This window comes from Gobio gobio (assembly GCF_949357685.1).
Source record: "Gobio gobio genome assembly, chromosome: 5".
Lineage (NCBI taxonomy): Eukaryota > Metazoa > Chordata > Actinopteri > Cypriniformes > Gobionidae > Gobio > Gobio gobio.
In genome coordinates, this window is record NC_137101.1 from 24,198,695 (window position 1) to 24,217,317 (window position 18,623).

At 36.7% G+C, this 18,623-nt stretch overlaps 1 protein-coding gene across 1 annotated transcript in view; it reads left to right on the forward strand.

Moving 5' to 3' along the window:
* LOC307127208 (thyrotropin-releasing hormone-degrading ectoenzyme-like) overlaps positions 1-5,161 on the forward strand; it is a 167,864-nt gene extending 162,703 nt beyond the window's left edge. The window contains exons 17-19 of the mRNA XM_079818320.1: positions 1,181-1,321; positions 1,564-1,645; positions 2,599-5,161. Coding sequence (XP_079674446.1) covers positions 1,181-1,321; positions 1,564-1,645; positions 2,599-2,742 — 367 coding nt within the window. The 3' untranslated portion in view covers positions 2,743-5,161. The remainder of the gene's footprint in view (positions 1-1,180; positions 1,322-1,563; positions 1,646-2,598) is intronic.
* Positions 5,162-18,623: the final 13,462 nt, after the last annotated feature.

The following is an 18,623-nucleotide window of genomic DNA, read 5'->3' on the forward strand; positions in this document are numbered from 1 at the left end:
CTTTTTGTATACTGTATTTCGGTAAATGAAAGTATCCTTTCCATATAGAAAATGTACATACTGTATAGTCAAGACAGACATACGCTAGTATGCTAATATAAACATGCTGATCTGAACATAAAAAAGTGATTTGGAGAATTAGCGCAGCAAAGAAACTTTTCTGAAAGCGTGTTCACACTTGTCCACAGAGGAAGCAGGATGTCACGTTTGCGAGCTGTGAAAATCTGCCGTCCGCACACAGATGTGAGTTTGTCGCTGAGCCATTAATCTCCAGGGTGTTTGTGAAAAGGTGCTACAAATGACTCGACGACTCATGAAGTCAAAAGCCCAAAAGAGCAGTTGAACTGAAATAAGAGACCAAAGCACAGTGAAGCAATTACCCCACTTGTTATTGCAAATTGAAAACTTTGCACCGTGGAAGCGTCTTTATGTGTAACATCTCATTTCCTATTTCTTCCTTTTTCATCTACTTGACATTTCGCACCAATTTGAAACGAACGGGTCTGTCTGCATTTGATTTGGGCTTTTCAGGTTAATTACTTTTTGAAGATGCTGACTCACAGTATTGAGAACATATTTGAATAATTGTGTTTCGCCGGGCCTGTCAGTGGCTGTCTTTAATGAAAACGGGGAAGAATAATGTGTTTTGTATCTCAGATTTACCCGAGCTTAAAACTAGCTTAGAAATGATTGCAAAATTGATTAGAATGACTTAATTAGAACAGACACGATGATGTTCATGATAATAGCTGTATTTGTCAAATAGCAGCCATTAATAAGGCAAGTATTATATTTTGGACCAAGTTCTTCCAAGCATAAGAGCGCAACTAATGAAGAATATAATTTATTTTCAGTTTTGTTCTGAACGTTTTGGTCGAAACACATTCAAGAGTGTTGATTATTTCCTGTAACCAAAGTACTGCATATGTATTGATGACATTACTGGTATATATCACTTCACCACATTCTTTTCAAATTAACCCTCTGTTAAGCTCCGCCCACTTTTTGAATGAATTTGAGTGCATTTTTCATGGTGCTCATGAAGTGGTAAAAATTGGGTTTGATCAAGTTTTACAGTCCACACCATGCCCATATTACTAGTTCATTTGAAATAATTCAAGAGCCCTTGTCCATTATTCCTCACTTATTGTCTATCTCCCATTTATTGTGTTGTCCACAGGCTCCTGAATCTATCCCTCACCTCTGACCTGGTGCCGGATCAGGACGTGATTGATGTCATCATACACGTGGGCCGCAATCCGCTGGGAAGACATTTAGCATGGAGATATTTCCGTGAGAAGTGGGACATATTGAATTCCAGGTGAATGTAGCTTCATTCATCTCTGTTTATCAGTGACTATAACCTTCCTCTCGGTCCCTGATATGAATTTCACATTCGCACTCTCATAAGATATTTATTAGTGAATGTTTCTTGTTTGTGGTTGGAGGACCAGAGAGCATTATGGGAAATATCTAATGGTGTTTGTTTGCTACTGGACTCATTAAAATGGTGCTGCAGTGTTTTTAATAATAGCATCTGAGATCCGTGTCTCTCATTCGCAGGTATGGAGAAGCTTTATTTATGAACTCAAAATTAATCAGCGGCGTGACGGAGTTTCTCAACACTGAGGCCGAGTTGAATGAGGTGAGTCTGGACTTCTACACCATCCTGAGGCTTATACACCGCCAATCAATCTAAAACACTAATGAACTATTGACCAATCTTCATGGAACATTAATACTTACAAAAACAACAGTGGTCAGCAAAATTCTTGAGATGGAGAAAATGAGCAAAAGTAAACTTTGAAGCCTGCAGGAATGTGCTCCGGTCTGTTTCGTTGGGTTATTTCCTCATTGTAACTGCTTAACCTTATTATAGGAAATGGAACGTATATTCACTTATTCAAATTCATTCAGCTTCAGTCCCAGAGGACACAGACTGCTGATGCTTCTCACTGCAGCGCAGCACTTTCTCATCCAGCTGACTTTGCCTTCCACAATTTATCATTCATACAGAGATAATACGAACCCCCTCAGTGTGTTCTTAAACAGAGCATTAGCATACTGTCATTGAGAATCAGCCGCTGCCAGAGCACTTCATCCACAGATTCACCTTTAGCTCAGTGATACTTTTAATGCTGTTGGTTTCAATTGAGTGTCTTATTTATTTTGAAAATGTATATGAACGAACTGCTATTTTTAAATAGTTTAAGACCAGAATAGCAACTTAAATACTTAATCCCACCACGTGTTTGTTCATGTAGATCTCATGACCTCAGGAACTGGGAATCGTATTCGTAATGTGTTATTTAGTAAATGGAGGTTTTTTTGACAAACAACCCAAGTGTCCTTCTCTTCCAAAAAACAACAATGATAATTCTGTTTACTTCAAATCCATTCTCACTCCTCATTATCATAAACATCACTGTTATCTGCTAAATTACATGTCAGGCATTTGCATTTAAATGTATTGTATATTCTGACGCTGATTAGCAGAGATGAAGCTGCCACTTACACATAAACACAAACTCTCTATATCTGATACATCAGACACTATACGATTATAATGCTAATGAAAATTGTTTATCTTCTCCTCAGCTGAAAGAGTTCATCCTGACCAGCGGGGGAGAGTCGGCGCCTGCGTTCGCTCGAGCCGTTGAGATCGTTCAAGCTAATGTAAAATGGCACATCCTCTTCCAGCAGCAGTTTTACCGATGGCTGCGAAAAGCTCCAGACGGTTAACACAACATTAAACATAGTGCGCTCTATTAGCATGAAAACTTATGGCCAGTGACGTGGGGAGATTTAAGTGAAATTTAAAACAAAAAAAAACAATCGGAAAAACTACTCTGGACTATGAGAACCGGAAAAATTGAGCTTTTATTTCCCTGTTCTTTTTCAAACGACCAGGCACTCACAGACTAGGAAGAAAGGAATGGCTGAAACACACTGAAGGAATCAACGCTGGAAATTGCATGGTGGCGTACGTTGGTAGCGACAGACGATTTACAATCCATTTTCCCCTCGTATTTTGCATGAAAGTCATTTCCTTCTTCCAGTCATTCTGTTTGCTGAAGTTTGATCTTTTCTGAGTCCTAAGAACATCGGATTTGCTTTGAAGACCAGACGGTGGTACAAAGAGATTGCTCTTCGGTATAAATAAACACTATTTAGATTAAGCACAAAGACGTGACAATCATCAGTGTTTTGATTGAAACAGGACGAGGAGGACAAAGAGGAGAAATTTTCATGTAGCCTTTTCTCTCGCTAAAGCCATAAAAGGGGAGCAGACTGAGTTTTATCTCTTGTACAGATGACGTTTATTGTTTGATCAATTGACGGCACACTGCGGTCGTCAGAAGAGGGAATCTTCTATCGAGCTTTTGGATGGATTTCTGCGGGTCCTAGCAAAAGCGCGATGGTTTAACCCGCTGGAGTCCAGGATCACTTGCATTCTCATAGTGTTACTCTTTGCTCTCCTGTTTTTGGAGGGTTTGTCCTTGAATATGATGTTTGTTTGAGTGGAAAAAACTAAATCAGTGTGTCGATATTTTCATGTATAATTCATTGATTCGCTGGAGGGAGGTCAATGTAGTCAATGCAGTCAATGCAGTGCTGAGATGTGTTATCTTTATGAATCGTGAACAGTGTGAGGTTCTGAATGGATGGTTATCATGGAGACCAATTATAAGGTTTCCATAGTTGTATCTTTTTTTTTTTCAGTTTTTTTTATGAACATGAATAGTTAAAAGTGGAGCATTCCTATTGAAAGTGATATAGTGGTTGACCGATATAGGGGGGTTATGTATTTTTGACTTGTTTTCCATTAAGAATGTTCAAAAATATCTGTTAAGCAAGACAAATCTACATTTGAAGCAAAATTGCATACGATAAATGCTTTTCAGAGAATATATCTTGAATTTAATTTATTTTTTCTTACTCCGATTGTTTCCTTTTATTTTTAAGCATCTACTTGTGCAATTTTTTTTTCAGGCGAAAAAAATTATGCCCTATTACCAGTCTAATATCTGTATTAAAAACAGAAATTCACTGAAATGACACAAACACTTATTTTATAAAATTTTTAATCAAAATTCACCAAAAAATAACATATTATCCATCAACAGTCATCATTAATTGGCCAACCGACCAACAACCGCTATTCTGAAATTGGTCAATTATCAGCCAATCAGGCGTCCTGGTCGATATATATCGGTCCATCACTAATGTATGTGACTCTAAGGCTTGGGCAAAATTCAGAATTGAAGAATCCAGTCTTTTGGCTCGAATGTACTGAAATACAGCAACACAGTTTCCAGGAATTCCATTACTCTGACATAAGGTTTGTGACGAAATATAAACAACATCATTCATTTTAACTATTAATTATTTATTCCCTGAATACATTTTCTCAACTGATTAGACCTATTTCTCTAAATTAAGTTCAATACTATCAAACCAACTGCTAACTTCAAAATCTGAAACTAATAATTATATATTAAAATAGAGTCCAGTTTATGCAGTGATTAATATAATATAATAATGGACTTCACATATAAGGAAACCATACTTAACCATTTGTTTCTGGGAATATCTCATGTACTGTGTTGTATGATTAAATCAGATTTACACATTTGTTTTAGCTTATTTTTATACTGGAAAATTAATTTTTAGAAACTACAATACATGAAAACTCTTATGTGAATTTTATTCTAGTTTAATTCTGCACCCTCTTTTGCTACCTCAATTCAAATTCATGAATTTTAATTGGAATTCGTAAAGCATTCTCAATTCAGTTCTGAATGGTGCGCAACCCTGGTGACTTCAGAGACCATTAATAGTATCTTCTATCCAGCTGGTGGTATGGATCTCTCGAGGAATAAAACAAAACTGGGGAACATAGACCACTTTTTTACACGACTGGCTGGGTATTTAATGAAATCCCCAGACAAGACCCTTTAGTCGGATACTATAAAGTTGTAAGTCGCCTGTGTAATATCAGAATGATTCAACTTACATTTCCAGCCTTTTTATTTGCCTCCTTTCATGTTGTGTTTGACGTAAAGCTCTCTTTTGTTTCTAAATTAGAGATAATATCCTCTGTGTTTTGAGCAGAGCTGCTTAGAGATTTTAATGCTTACAATAAATTCTTTTGTACAGTAATACATCCTTGTCTATTTTTGCCTGTTATTATGAGCTACCTCGATCCAGAGCTACTCTATACCTACGCTGCTTCAGTGCTTACAGGAAAATTCTGTCTTTAAGGACAAGCATCAAAGGTATTTGTTGGTTTTGGGGTTAGTTAGGTTTCCTGTATAAACTATATAGTGCCTTCAACAGCTCAATTTTCAATCCTTTATCTGCTGATACAACCTTTTAGACTAGATACAACATTTTAATTATTTTAATTTCCACCCAGAAGTTTGGCAGCCATCTTGATGGTTTTTCACTACTTCTTCTACAATCTTTGTCCAGCCTTCATGAGACCAATCTTGCACCAAACTGATGTTTTGAATTTTTTATTTTCACAACCATTATCGAGACTCTAGGGATGCACCAATATTGCAATTTTGGCTGATTTCTTTTCCTGATTATTTCCATGTTGTGGCTTATAGCCAATAAATGGCTGATATTATAAATCTTCACTACTTTGTTACAGGGCCGTAACCACCATAGACATTGAGGGGAACAAGTCCCCCCCCCCCCCCCCCCCCCCGAATAATTGCAATTGGCCAAATTGTTTATTAGGCTGGTCTGCCTCAGTGGTCTAACAGTGCTCATCACTGTCAGAATGAGTGAGATGGCCAATCAAATCAAAGAAGGCGGGGCTTACTGTTATTTCACTTTAGTTATAGAAGTGAAAGAGTGTGTTGTAAGAGTAGCTAAACATATAATATTAACTGTTTTATGATAACGTTCAGTAACCAACAGTATAAGTGATGCAAACTTGACATTTTTTATGAAATTTCACCATTTTGAATTGAAAATAAGACATTATTTATGTAAATCACAACTGAATTTGACATGACATGGTTTGCATTTTTATGTATTAGGCAGATGAAAATAAGAGTGAATGTGTGCTTATTTAAAAAAATATATTATTTGCAAATAGTTTACTAATTGGAACTTTGCAGTTCTTATTTCTTTTTCTTTATTTCTGTAAATCCCGTTCAACCCTTTAATAATTTAATTGCTTTAAATAAACCAGTAAGACCAATACCACACCAAAAATGTCTAAGACATGGTTATGGCCTTGCTTTATTACATACTAAATAAGTAAATTAAATAAAACAGTAAATCATTGAAATTTAGTTTTTTAATTAAAATAATAGTGCTACAGCATTATAATATACAGTATTTAAGATGGGTATATATTCCATTTGAAAAAAATATCCTCATGTAATAATAGAGGAAGGATCTGAATGATACAAGTTATTATACAAGAAGTTTTTTGTTTTTATTCCCAGTTTTAGTGACTGGCCCTCAAAATGTCTGCACACAGTCTCTGTTGTTGTTTCAGCTAGAGCGTTGACTCATTTCACTGTTTCACCTCTCAGAGACATAACAAATCCTGTGATCTGTAAAACTTCAAAAACTCTCAGAATATAAATAAATAATCCACCAGACAACGGCAAACTTTCCAATTGTGCTGACATTTCAGAAACAAAGAACTACAAGAGACCATAAATCCTTTTTGTGCCGCCAATGCAAATTAATATTTTGCCATTTCCACAATACCTAGAATCAGAGTGCTTTCACATTCAAATCAATGGCGGGATTTGGATTGGATTCTCTCTTATCACAGGGCTTTGTTCCCTGTAGAGTGAGAAAAGAAGGGAGACAGACGCAAGTGTGTGGAAAAAAAATCTAGCTTCCTTACAGTCAGACAAATCACAGAGAGCCTTCATTTGTATCCTCAACTTTGTCTAATAATTTCACATTCAACACCCTCGAACCATGTTGGAAAAATTCACAAATAGCATTTTATTGAACCTACAAGACTGTAAAACATCTTTTTTATGTGCTATCTGGAGCCAAGTGCTAGAGAAAAAAAAAATTTATATTCAAATTGCACACAGTCATTTTGTTGCTTTTTTATGTTGCACTTGCAGTCATCTTGGACCTAAGGTAGGGTCACATTAGCAAAATTACGCTGGCAAAAAGGTTTTTTGTCCATTGGCAATCGTGTAGCGATGCATACATTAGCACTCACACAGAAATCACTTTCAAACCAAGCTTCTTTCTGTTATTCAGCATGTCGAATTTCTGTAGAAAACATGAACCCGATACGAAGTCTAAGTGGGGAATTTTTTTGCCATCATGGAAAAAAATGCGGATTCCTATTTAAATTACGGGATTTTGTTAGCCTGATGTCATCATACTCAATTCTAGCCAGAATATGAGTCTGATACTGCTCCATTGGGCTGTGATTATGGGGCGTGTTTCAACCGAACCAGGAAAGACCTCAATTGGATAGACCTACAACCAATCAGAGCAACGGAGCGACGCATAGTTGTCAACAGAACTCAACTGCAGGCACGCTGGAAGAAGTAGAAGAAGAAGATGAGTGTAAACGATCTTTGCAGGTGTTGTAAAAATTATTGAAGGATACACAGAGTACTTACCAACACGATCATCATTTTTGAGAGAAATAATAATGGTGAATACATAAACGAACAAGTTCTCCGTTTACGATTAGAATGAATTCAAACCAAGCGCTCTTTGGTGATGTGCATGATCACGTTACTGTTTATCATCTGTCCATCATTGTATAAAGCCCGCTGTCAGGACAATTTCATTGGGCTAAATTCGGCTGGCATCCAGGCTAGGATTTTGTTTGCCAAGCAATGTAAAATGTGACTGCACCTTTATACTGACACCTAGTGGTGTGGATGCAGCCTCATGTAAAAGCAATAGGTTTTTTTTTTGGTTGGCAATGCCATTGTAGAATTACTAGTTTGTATATTCCTCCCAATATTTTCAATCCCAAATTTCAAATTTTTTTATTATTTTTTTATTTTGACAAAATCTCATCTGTGTTAGCTACGTTTAAGTCAGCATGAATTTCCAAAAAATATTCAATTCATGACTGTCCTGAAACTTTATACTGTATATTTATGGGTTTATATGTACAGTACCTTTCAAAAGTTTGGGATCAGTCAGATTTTTTTATGTTTTTAAGTCTCTTCTGCTCACCAAGGCTGCAATAATTTGATCCAAATTGCAGTAAAAACAGTAATATTGTGAAATATTATTACAATTTAAAACAACTGTTTTCTATAGAATAAATGTAATTTATTCCTGCGATCAAAGCTACATTTTCAGTGTCACAATCCTTCAGAAATCATTCTAATATGCTGCTTTGCTGCTTAAGAAACATTTCTGATTATTATCAATGTTGAAAACAGTTGTTTACAATTTTTTGGGATGAATACAAAGAACAGCATGTCTAATGTATTTTTTTTAAATGCCTTCACTGTAACTTTTGATCAATTTTATGCACCCTTGCTGAACAAAATTGATTTATCTCACAAAAAAGAATTCTTAACGACCCCAAACAACAATATAATGTATAATGTTACGTGTATAATGATACAAAAGCTCTCTATTTCAGAAAAATGCTGTTCTTTTAAACTTTCTATTCATCAAACAATCCTGAAAAAAGTGCACAACTGTTGTGCACAACAAGTTTATGTAATTTGTATTGAATGCGACAATTAATGGTTTTACATTCTACTTGTGTTTAATGAATAAGGCAGATAAATACAGTGGCTGCTGACATACAGAAAGATCCATATAACATGTGCTTGTGCTAAATCAAATACAAAGAAATATTTTATGTCACAAGCAAACATATAAGTCAACTTCATAGTGATGGCACCACCAAAATGCAGCAAATGTTTATTCAAATAAATATACAGTACACAGGGGAAACTTGTACAAGACCTACATAATCCACTGAGGACAAGACAGAGGCAAAGACTGGCAAAGGAAGCGGTCACATTTACTGCGGGGCAGGATGTGAGGGCATATGTTTGATCTTTAAAGGCCAATCCTCCTGTGGCACCGGAATCAATAGCAATCTGCCGACGGTAACAGCAGCACCAGCGACCACTGTTTTCCTATGTACAGTACATAGAGTTTAATTGTTTCCCAAACCAGCCTGTTCCGTAATGTTTAAGTGCTCATACATGTTCAATTTGATGTCTTTTCTTGACAAAACCACACGGTTCACTCAAAAATTTACATTCTGTAATAATTTACTCACCCTTGTTCCAAACCTGTAGGAAACTCTTTCTTCTGCTGAACACAAAAGAAGATATCTTGAAGAATGTCAGTAACCAAACAGCTGATGGACCCCAGTGAATAGTTTTTTTTGTCAATGACCAGAATGTCATTCTTCAATATATATATATATTTATATATATATATATATATATATATATATATATATATATATATATATATATATATATATATATATATATATATATATATATATATATATATATATATATATATATATATATGGCAGCAGATATATAGTTCAGCAGACAACTTTAGGGTAAGAATTGGTGGGTGAACTATCCCTTTAAAAGTTGTATTTGCCCCTTTACCCCTTTGTTTCTGTGTTTGCTGTCAGATTATGTGTGTTCCCAGGGTTTGTTTTCTGGTTTATGGACTTATGCGGTACTGTTAAACCCTGTTCTTGTCAAGTATTTACTCCTGATTTGTTTTTGAATTTGCAGTGTTTACAGTCAGTCAAGGTCATACGTTTAATTCATTATTGAGTGTTTCAAGAAAGCGTAACATTCATTTCAAATGCTATTCCACTGTTTATTTGCCCCTTCCGTCCTTGAAGCCAGTGTGTGGTTATTGAAATGCTACAAACAAGAGGTAAGCTGTGTTCCCAGATCAAGTGAGCTGCCTCTGTTGCCTCTAAAACACATTTACTGTTGAATTTACAATCCACTGAGATTTCGTAGAGTTCAAGTTTGGTAACATTTCTTAAGTTAACATCAACTTACAATGAAAAACACTTCTAAAGCATTTATTCATCTTAATTAATATTAATTTAGCCTACTTGTGCATCAGTAAAATAAAAAGTTGCATCTGTGAATATTATTTACTAGACCTGAGCTGACATGAACCAACATTGAACAGTTTTATTTTTTATTAACTAACGTTAACAACATTTAGTAAATAATGCTTTATTATTAACATGAGACTTTATTGTCTATTTTATTTCATTGTGTTTTTGTTCTGTTTTCCTTGTTCCTGTTTGCTTGTGTTCCATAACATTGTAGTCCTAGGCTGCATCCGAAATCGCATACTTCCCTACTATATAGTAGCTGAAAAAACAGTATGTTACAAAATACACTACATTGCCAAAGGTATTGGGACACCCCTCCAAATCATTGAATTCAGGTGTTCCAATCACTTCCATGGTAGCCTGGTCCTCTGTTCGCTTATTGGACCGGTTAAAATTTGCCCAGAGAAAACCCCGCAAACCCAGTCGACGTACTGAAGGAAAATGAAAATTGAGCAGAAGTACGTAGGAGGGCGGAGCCAGGTTATTTCCATGGCCACAGGTGTATTAAAATCAAGCAACCAAGGCATGCAGACTGCTTCTACAAACATTTGTGAAAAACTGGGTCAGATGTAGGGGTGTAAAGCACGCCGCCACTGGACTCTAGAGCAGTGGAGACGTGTTCTCTGGAGTGACGAATCACGCTTGACGAATAACAAATATCTGGCAATCCGATGGACGAGTCTGGGTTTGGCAGCTGCCAGGAGAATGGTACTTTCCTGACTGCATTGTGCCAAGTATAAAGTTTGGTAGAGGGGGGATTATGGTGTGGGGTTGTTTTTCAGGGGTTGGCTTGGCCACTTAGTTCCAGTGAAAGGAACTCTTAATGCTTCAGCATAACAAGACATTTTGGACAATCCCAACTTTGTGGGAACAGTTTGAAGATGGCCCCTTCCTGTTTCACCATGACTGTGCACCAGTGCACAAAGCAAGGTCCTTAAAGACATGGGTGATCGAGTTTGGTGTGGAGGAACTTGGCTGGCCTGCACAGAGTCCTGACCTCAACCCGATAGAACATCTTTGGGATGAATTAGACCAGAGACTGCGAGCCAGGCCTTCTCGTCCAACATCAGTGCCTGACCTCACAAATGCGCTTCTAGAAGAATGGTCAAAAATTGCCATAAACACACTCCTAAACCTTGTGGAAAGCCTTTGTAGAAGAGTTGAAGCTGTTATAGCCGCAAAGGGTGGGCCAACTCCATATTTAACCCTACGGATTAAGAATGGGATGTCATTCAATTTCATGTGCGTGTAAAGGCAGGCGTCCCAAAACTTTTGCCATTATAATGTAAGTATGTCAGAATTCACAGTACTCATAAAATAGTTGGCAAAAAGTACCCGGATGACCTACTTCTGAAGAAAACATTTAGATACTGTAGAGAATAAAAGGGCTGAAGGAGAAGAAGGTCTGAGGGCAGCTACAGCTTTGGCAAAGAAGCTGTACTTTAACCTATTTGTCCTGGACTTAATGGCCCTGTACCTCTTCCCAGATGGTAAAGGGACAAACATTCTGTATCCTGGATGGGTGAGTGCTGGCCTTTGTGTGTAACCGACCAGCATACACATTATCCAAACTCGAAAACACAGTGCCTATGATCCGCTGTGCTGTTTTAACTACACGGCAGACATCTTCAAGATTTTCCCCAGTAAAGCTATAGCATACCACACAATAATCCCAAAGGAAAGTACTCTCTGTGGTACAAAGATATAAATGATCTAAGAGCTGTGCGGGTAACATGGACTGCTTCATACTATATAGAATGTACTTTTTTAGCGGCTATAAAGTAATTACTTATTCAAAATAAGTCCCTACTCAAGAGTATGCAATTTCAGACACAGCCCTAGTTTCCTAGTGTGTTCACTTAGTTACTGATTACCTATCCGTGTGTATTTAAGCCCTTAAAATAAACCCTTAAAATAATTTATAAAAATTGCAGTGCATTCTGACATTGCCTTATCCTCAAAGTATGTATGCATTGCTATTTTTGACTCTCACCAAAATGTTGTTTTCTTTGGAACAACTTTCACATCATCTCAACATCCATGCCTAGTCACCAAAGAAATTTCACAGGGACCTTGTTCTCATTTCTCTCCTCTCCCTGTGGAGCGATGCAGGTGATCAATGGCTGTCGGCTACGTTGGGCCCTGTGGGACGTCCTCGGAAGGCAACAGATACTCTGTCTGAGATTCGTCAGACAGACCTCAGATCGGTCTCGTTCATCTAAGGTGATTATGTGACTCTGGAGCCGAGATGATATTGATCAGGGGTCAGAGAGCCACAAGACGGATATATACGTATATTATCTAATCCTCTTTGATACTTCACTGTAATCCATATAGCTGGGAGTAATCTTCTGTGCCGACGCTCTGATTTAGCCCAAGATGGAGAAGGAGAACATGGCAGATGATTTATAGGAACAAAGCCCATATGAAATGGAGGGAAAGAATAATCGAAAGGCAGTGCAGCCTGAGACAGATAGGACAAAGGTGCAGCCATTAGTGGGTGAAGAGAATCTGGCAGCAGTAAGAAAACAGATGGCAGGATAGAAAGCCCTTTTAACCAGAACAGCAACCAAGTTCAACTTTCTTTCCTAACTTTCTTATAATCTCTTTCAGTTAGGTCAACAAGCACTTTTTACATTGGCTACATTGAGTTATCAGAAATAGCTGTGAGATAATTATTAAACCAGAACGGGCTATGTAGGCAGCTTTTTAAGGACGAAATAAAAACATCTTAAATCAACCTAAGCGTGTAGCTATTAGTGGTCAGCTTGTTTGTAGACTGATTTTAGAGAGTTTGGATACTTTTCAGCTGGCTCTAACCTTTTGAAAATTAATTGTGATTAAAGGGTACATAACACACACAGTTTCTGTCAGTCTCATGTTAATCTTGAATACCTATAGAGCAGAACTCTTGGTTCACTATACGTTTGTGTTGTTTACATCATATGCACGACTGCCAACAAAACACGGACATTTGATACAGTTTCACTCACCGCCTACGGTTTTGACTCATGACCGGGAACAAACAAACACACTTGCAGAACTCCGTTGCTGCTCCAGGAAAACAAACTGCATCCACTGTTTCCTTAACGCTGGGGTATTTGGGAAGCTGAACAAGGTTATCTTTCCCTCACAACCAAAAACACACTTCTTTAGTGACATTGCTGATCTTGTGGTCTAAAAACAAAATTACAGCGCTGCTGACGGCTCCTGTAACCCGAACAAAGCTTGTTGATGGATGTGCTTTTGCTCTCGCTCTGGTTGATGTGGCCTCCGGGAGAAGTGCCCATACAAGTAATTCCACCCTTTATTAAGTTATACATGATGTCATATGATGTCACAAATAATTTTCCAAAACCTTTTTGAATCCTGAAGGAGTGTATTTGGCACAGAAATACTTTCATACGTCCAACACATTTTTTTAAATGTTGGCCATGTTTAGCATTTCATGCATGAAATAGCATTAGATTAATTGCAATCAGTATGCAATTAAGTGTCCAAAAATATAGCCGTAATAAGTACTCATTTAGTATAAAAATATGCTTTTGGTTTTTAATGGTTTGGAGAACATCAACATCAGGTTTAAGATATTATGTTTTATTAAAAACTGAAAAGAAGTCATTAAAAAAGGGGGGGGCTTAAAAATGGAAAATAATTAAAAATGGACAGTTGTACCCAAAATTACTAGGGCATGTTTGGAGACATTTATAAACAGAAAACAAATTATTGTACAGTAATACAGCATTTTCTCCATCATACAATATGTTTTAAAATGAGTTGCATGTCATTTAGCAACACAACCCATCCAGCATTTATTAATAATATTTTCTAATTTCAATCTAGCTTATTGCAGTGTGCAACAAGTGTCTCATAGCAGCCATGGAGCGAACACACAGAGTAACGTTATAACATAATTTTCAACACACTCAAATGTACCTAATATGATAAAACAGCGCTGTGTTACTCCACAGAGTTTAGATATGTTTAAGGTCAACATTATCTGTCTTACTAAGGAGGACTTCTAATTTGATGGTTATTATAGTATACGGGTAGTGAAAGGGAGAGCTAGCAGTTTATCTGAGCTGTTTTCAGATACAAAATTTACAGTTTATTAGCACCCCCGAAAGGCACACGTGCACGGTCTGTATATGTTTGTTTACTGTTAGTAGCTGTATGAGTGTTTTCGTATAATTTGCTATGTATGTAAATGATAATGCAACAGAGAGAGAGAGAGTTTGTGAATGAGATGTTAATGCGCACTTCTGCTTTGTTTGTTCAACTCTTATAGTGATTTTTTTGGGGTGAAAAACAATGTAATAAACTTAATAAACCATCAGTTAAGTTTGGCCATCATTCGGATGGGGTCCGCTACATTCTGTGTCCAAAAACATCTTTGGATAAGGTTTTTTTTCACACTGACAGCTGTCATTGTAAGACAGTTAGCAACTCTGTTTGTTTGTCCGAGTTAGCAACAGTAACTAAGGGGGACGGGGCTTACCGATAGGTCAATTCTTTTCCACCAGCTGGTAGGTGAAGACGACAACTCCCAAGATTCCACACTCAATATCCCGCCATCAAGCTATGCCTTTGTTTTAAATAGGCGACCTCTAGCGGCGAAAAACTACATAGTGTGCCTTTAACTCATTCGAAACTAAATAATATAGACAAAAATGTCTATTAAAATGTAAAAGTGGACTTTTTTGCTCAATATTTGTTTGATTAGACCATCATGCTGTTAGCTTAGCAACATGCTAATAACAACTATCGAAATCAGTTGTTAGTCTTTTGATGAGGGCTATTTGTGGCTGCCTATGTAGAGGCATTTCGGATGCTGCTTTAGAAGGCAGATGCCTATTTAGACAGTAGGTAACAAGGGAGCTCACTAGGTCTGAAATCAGTGCTAATGAGCAGGAAGCAGCAACAGCAGGTGATGTTCTAACTGTTAAATGTTAAATAATGTCTCTTACCCCCACTGAATCAACTATTAAAACCCCAGGCCTTGTGATAAAGGTAATTAGATATTGATTACATTGCAAATCCAATATCCGCTCGCATCTTCAAAAGGAGGGCTGCTCTCACAGGAAATGCAAATGGGAACATTGGGTTGTTTACAAAGAATGTGATCACATTCAGTATTTTGTATCTCAGCTTACCATGTCAAACCCCTTACTTATCTTCGGACAGTTACGGATTGGACTAAAAAATCTAGTTAAATATCTCTTGGTGAGAATTGATGGTGTGATAATAAAAAAAATTAAAAAAAACATTCATATTACTAAAGCGTAATTAAACCCCCATCAGCAAATATTTTAAAATCATAATTGGAAATGAAAATACAAAACGGAGCACTGATAAGAATAATGGAGCTTTTGAAAGACAAACTCTAAGGTCACTATGTTGTTGTGGAGATTAAATTAGTCTCTATTTCATACACGGTTTTGGTAAAGGTCGACAGAGCTGTAATTATTTATTTCCTCAAGCAGATATTCAAATGGGATCATGCCGATTTTGAATATGTAATAATGATTTATAGATAAAATCTTCATGTCTCAAGTCTTCATGAAAGTTTGAATAAACCTCAAACTCAATGTGAAATACATCAGATACAGCACTTATATGGTCTACTTTCATAGTTCTTGAATGGTATTTTATTATTATTATTATTATTATTATTATTATTATTATTATTATTATTATTATTATTATTATTATTATTATTATTTGTCCTACTCAGTCCTTGTCTGTTTTCACATTCCTTATAAGAAAAAGAGCAGCATTAACATTATTCAAAACATCTCATTTTGTGTTTTACGGAAGAAAATATGTGATTTAGTTTTGGACGGTGAGTAAATGACGTGAATTAAGTGAATTAATTTATTAATGAATAGATCATTTGTATTAATTAATAATTACATACAATTATTGATTTAAATAAAAGAATACAAATTTGCAAATGTACAATGTAATTAAATATTTTATTCATTGAATTACTTCATTTTATTTTACCTTTACTCGATTACATCAACCCTCATAAGCTAAAATTTTCAGCATAAAATTACACGACAAAAAAGTTGCCGTAAAATAACATTTCTGCCTTCTGAACACAATCTCCGCCGAGATTTGTTTCAGATGAGATGTCCGCTGTGAGTTTTGGCGCACACTATCAGAGCTACACAATGACAGATTGAACGCTGTTTTCCCCTTAAGATGTTCAGTCAACCCACTGTTTCTTTATTTTTCCCTTTGATTCATTAAACTGAAACATCAAAGCCATTTCCTCTTCCAAACATGTCAAATGCTCTGAATTCATTTAGATTTGATGTAAAAGGACTCTTTTCCCCAAATTCATTGTAGCACTCTTTGGTAATTAATGTTGTGGTTGAGTAATTCACAATAGACTTACTATGATTGATCATTAGCAAAGCTATTGTTTGATATTGTGAAAACGCGAGGGATTTGCTTGTATACTAATGTGTGACTGTGTGAGCGAGAAGAAAAAATAGCAAAATGATTCCAACGCTTCCATCTTTTTGAAAAGGTTACCCTAAAGATGAAACTGCCTTCCTCTGATCTCACTGTTCTTTTTCTAAAGAAGCATCACTTTTTTCATGGAAAATTTCATTTATTTTATTTTTGGATATGAGCTAGTACATGCCATACATGATTAATAACGGTACACATTCTGACCAAAACACTGAGCATCAATAATTCATTGGGAGGTTATAATAATTCATTTCGCTCTCCCTCTTTCTACCATCAGCCCACGCATTTGGCGCGTATTGTTGTTTTGATCTGTTATTAGTCTTGCAGCACTTTTCCAAATGGAGGAAAGGAGGGACCATATTAGCCAGTGTACTTGGACATGATGCCACATTAGAGCCCAGAGCGAACCAAATGGCTGGTAAAACATCTCTACTTTGCTGATAAAAGAATGAATAATGTCCATTTTTGTTGACATTGTGTTCATATAAAAAAAAAAAAATGGCCTCCAGTAACCTGTAGGGTTGAATTCAAGTTAAGGGTGGGACACATTTTGCCATTGAGAATACTGGGGAAGAGTGCCCCAATCGACTTGAATTCACCGCCAAATATAAAACACAATTAATTTTGATGGACAGAAGGAGCAGACTAGCCTGACGTCGTCATACTCAATTCTAGTCAGAATATGAGTCTGATTCTGCTCCGTTGGGCTGTGATTATGGGGCGTGTTTCAACCGAACCAGGAAAGACCTCAATTGGATAGACCTACAACCAATCAGAGCAACGGAGCGACCGAGCGACGCATAACGTTAGTTGTCAAATGTCAACAGAACTCAACTGCACTGTGTTGCCATGTCCGCGGGTTGAAGCGACCCCAATTATGTGATATACAGACCCAGGAATGCGAATTTTAGCAGCCAGCCCTGCCAAAATAACACATATTTTACCCCCCAAATGCCTTTTTTTCCCGGAGAACCCCCTTGGAAAGCTATTGGGCTTGTTTTTGGCTAGTTTTGAGGAACGTTAGCAATTGGGCGGGTTTTGTTGTAAAAACTTGGCAACCCTGTCTGCACGCACGCTGGACTAACGTTAGAAGAAAAAGATGAGTGTAAACGAACTTTGCCGGTGTTGTAAAAAAATAATTTAAGGATACACAGAGTACTTACCAACACGATCATAATTTCTGAGAGAAATAGTAAAGGTGAATGCATATACGAACAAGTTCTCCGTTAGGATTAGAGCAAATTCAACCCAAGCGCTCTTTGATGACGTGGATGATTACGTTACTGTTTATCATCTGTAAATCATCGTCTAAAGCCCGCCCTGACAATTTCATTGGTCCGAACAGCTTCTGTTCGGGCATAATTACTTCTCTATTGAGCAAGTCCAGACCGAACTGCCCGAGTAAAAATGTTGTGGGCGGGGCTAAGTTCGGCTGGCATCCAGGCTAGGAGCAGACAGGTAGTGGAGAAATTATGCATTTCTTTTTTTTTTTTTTATGGTGACAGCAAAATATTTAATCACTGATTTATTTATGTATGTATCTATGTATGTGTATCTATTTATTTATTTTTATTTTTTAGAGACTGTCTACACTGCGCAACTGATCTGCGACTGTAACTATATTTATTAATTCTTTTTATTTCAAATCCAAAAGTTATTACTAAAGAAGTTTTGTCAGTACAATCTTTCATAGACGTAATCACATTTAAACACTGCATTTAAATGATGTATTATTCAATGTATTACTTTGTTTATATATTAAGTTGTTCAAGTTGTTAAATTAAAACTTAGAACTATTAAAAAGGCAATTGAGGCAAATTGCCTGTTTTTTTGCATTTAAATATTTTATACAAGAAATCCTGCAGGTCACGAAGAGTGCCATTCATTTTGTCTCCTTGTTGAGGTAAGGTGTTTTCCATGATTTACCCTGGCCATATGTTTACTGTGAAACATTTTTGTGTCAATACATGTTTATGTTTATGCAAACATACACTGTGTGCAGCACAGCAAAAATAGACTCCTGGAACGCACTACCGGACCGCATCTG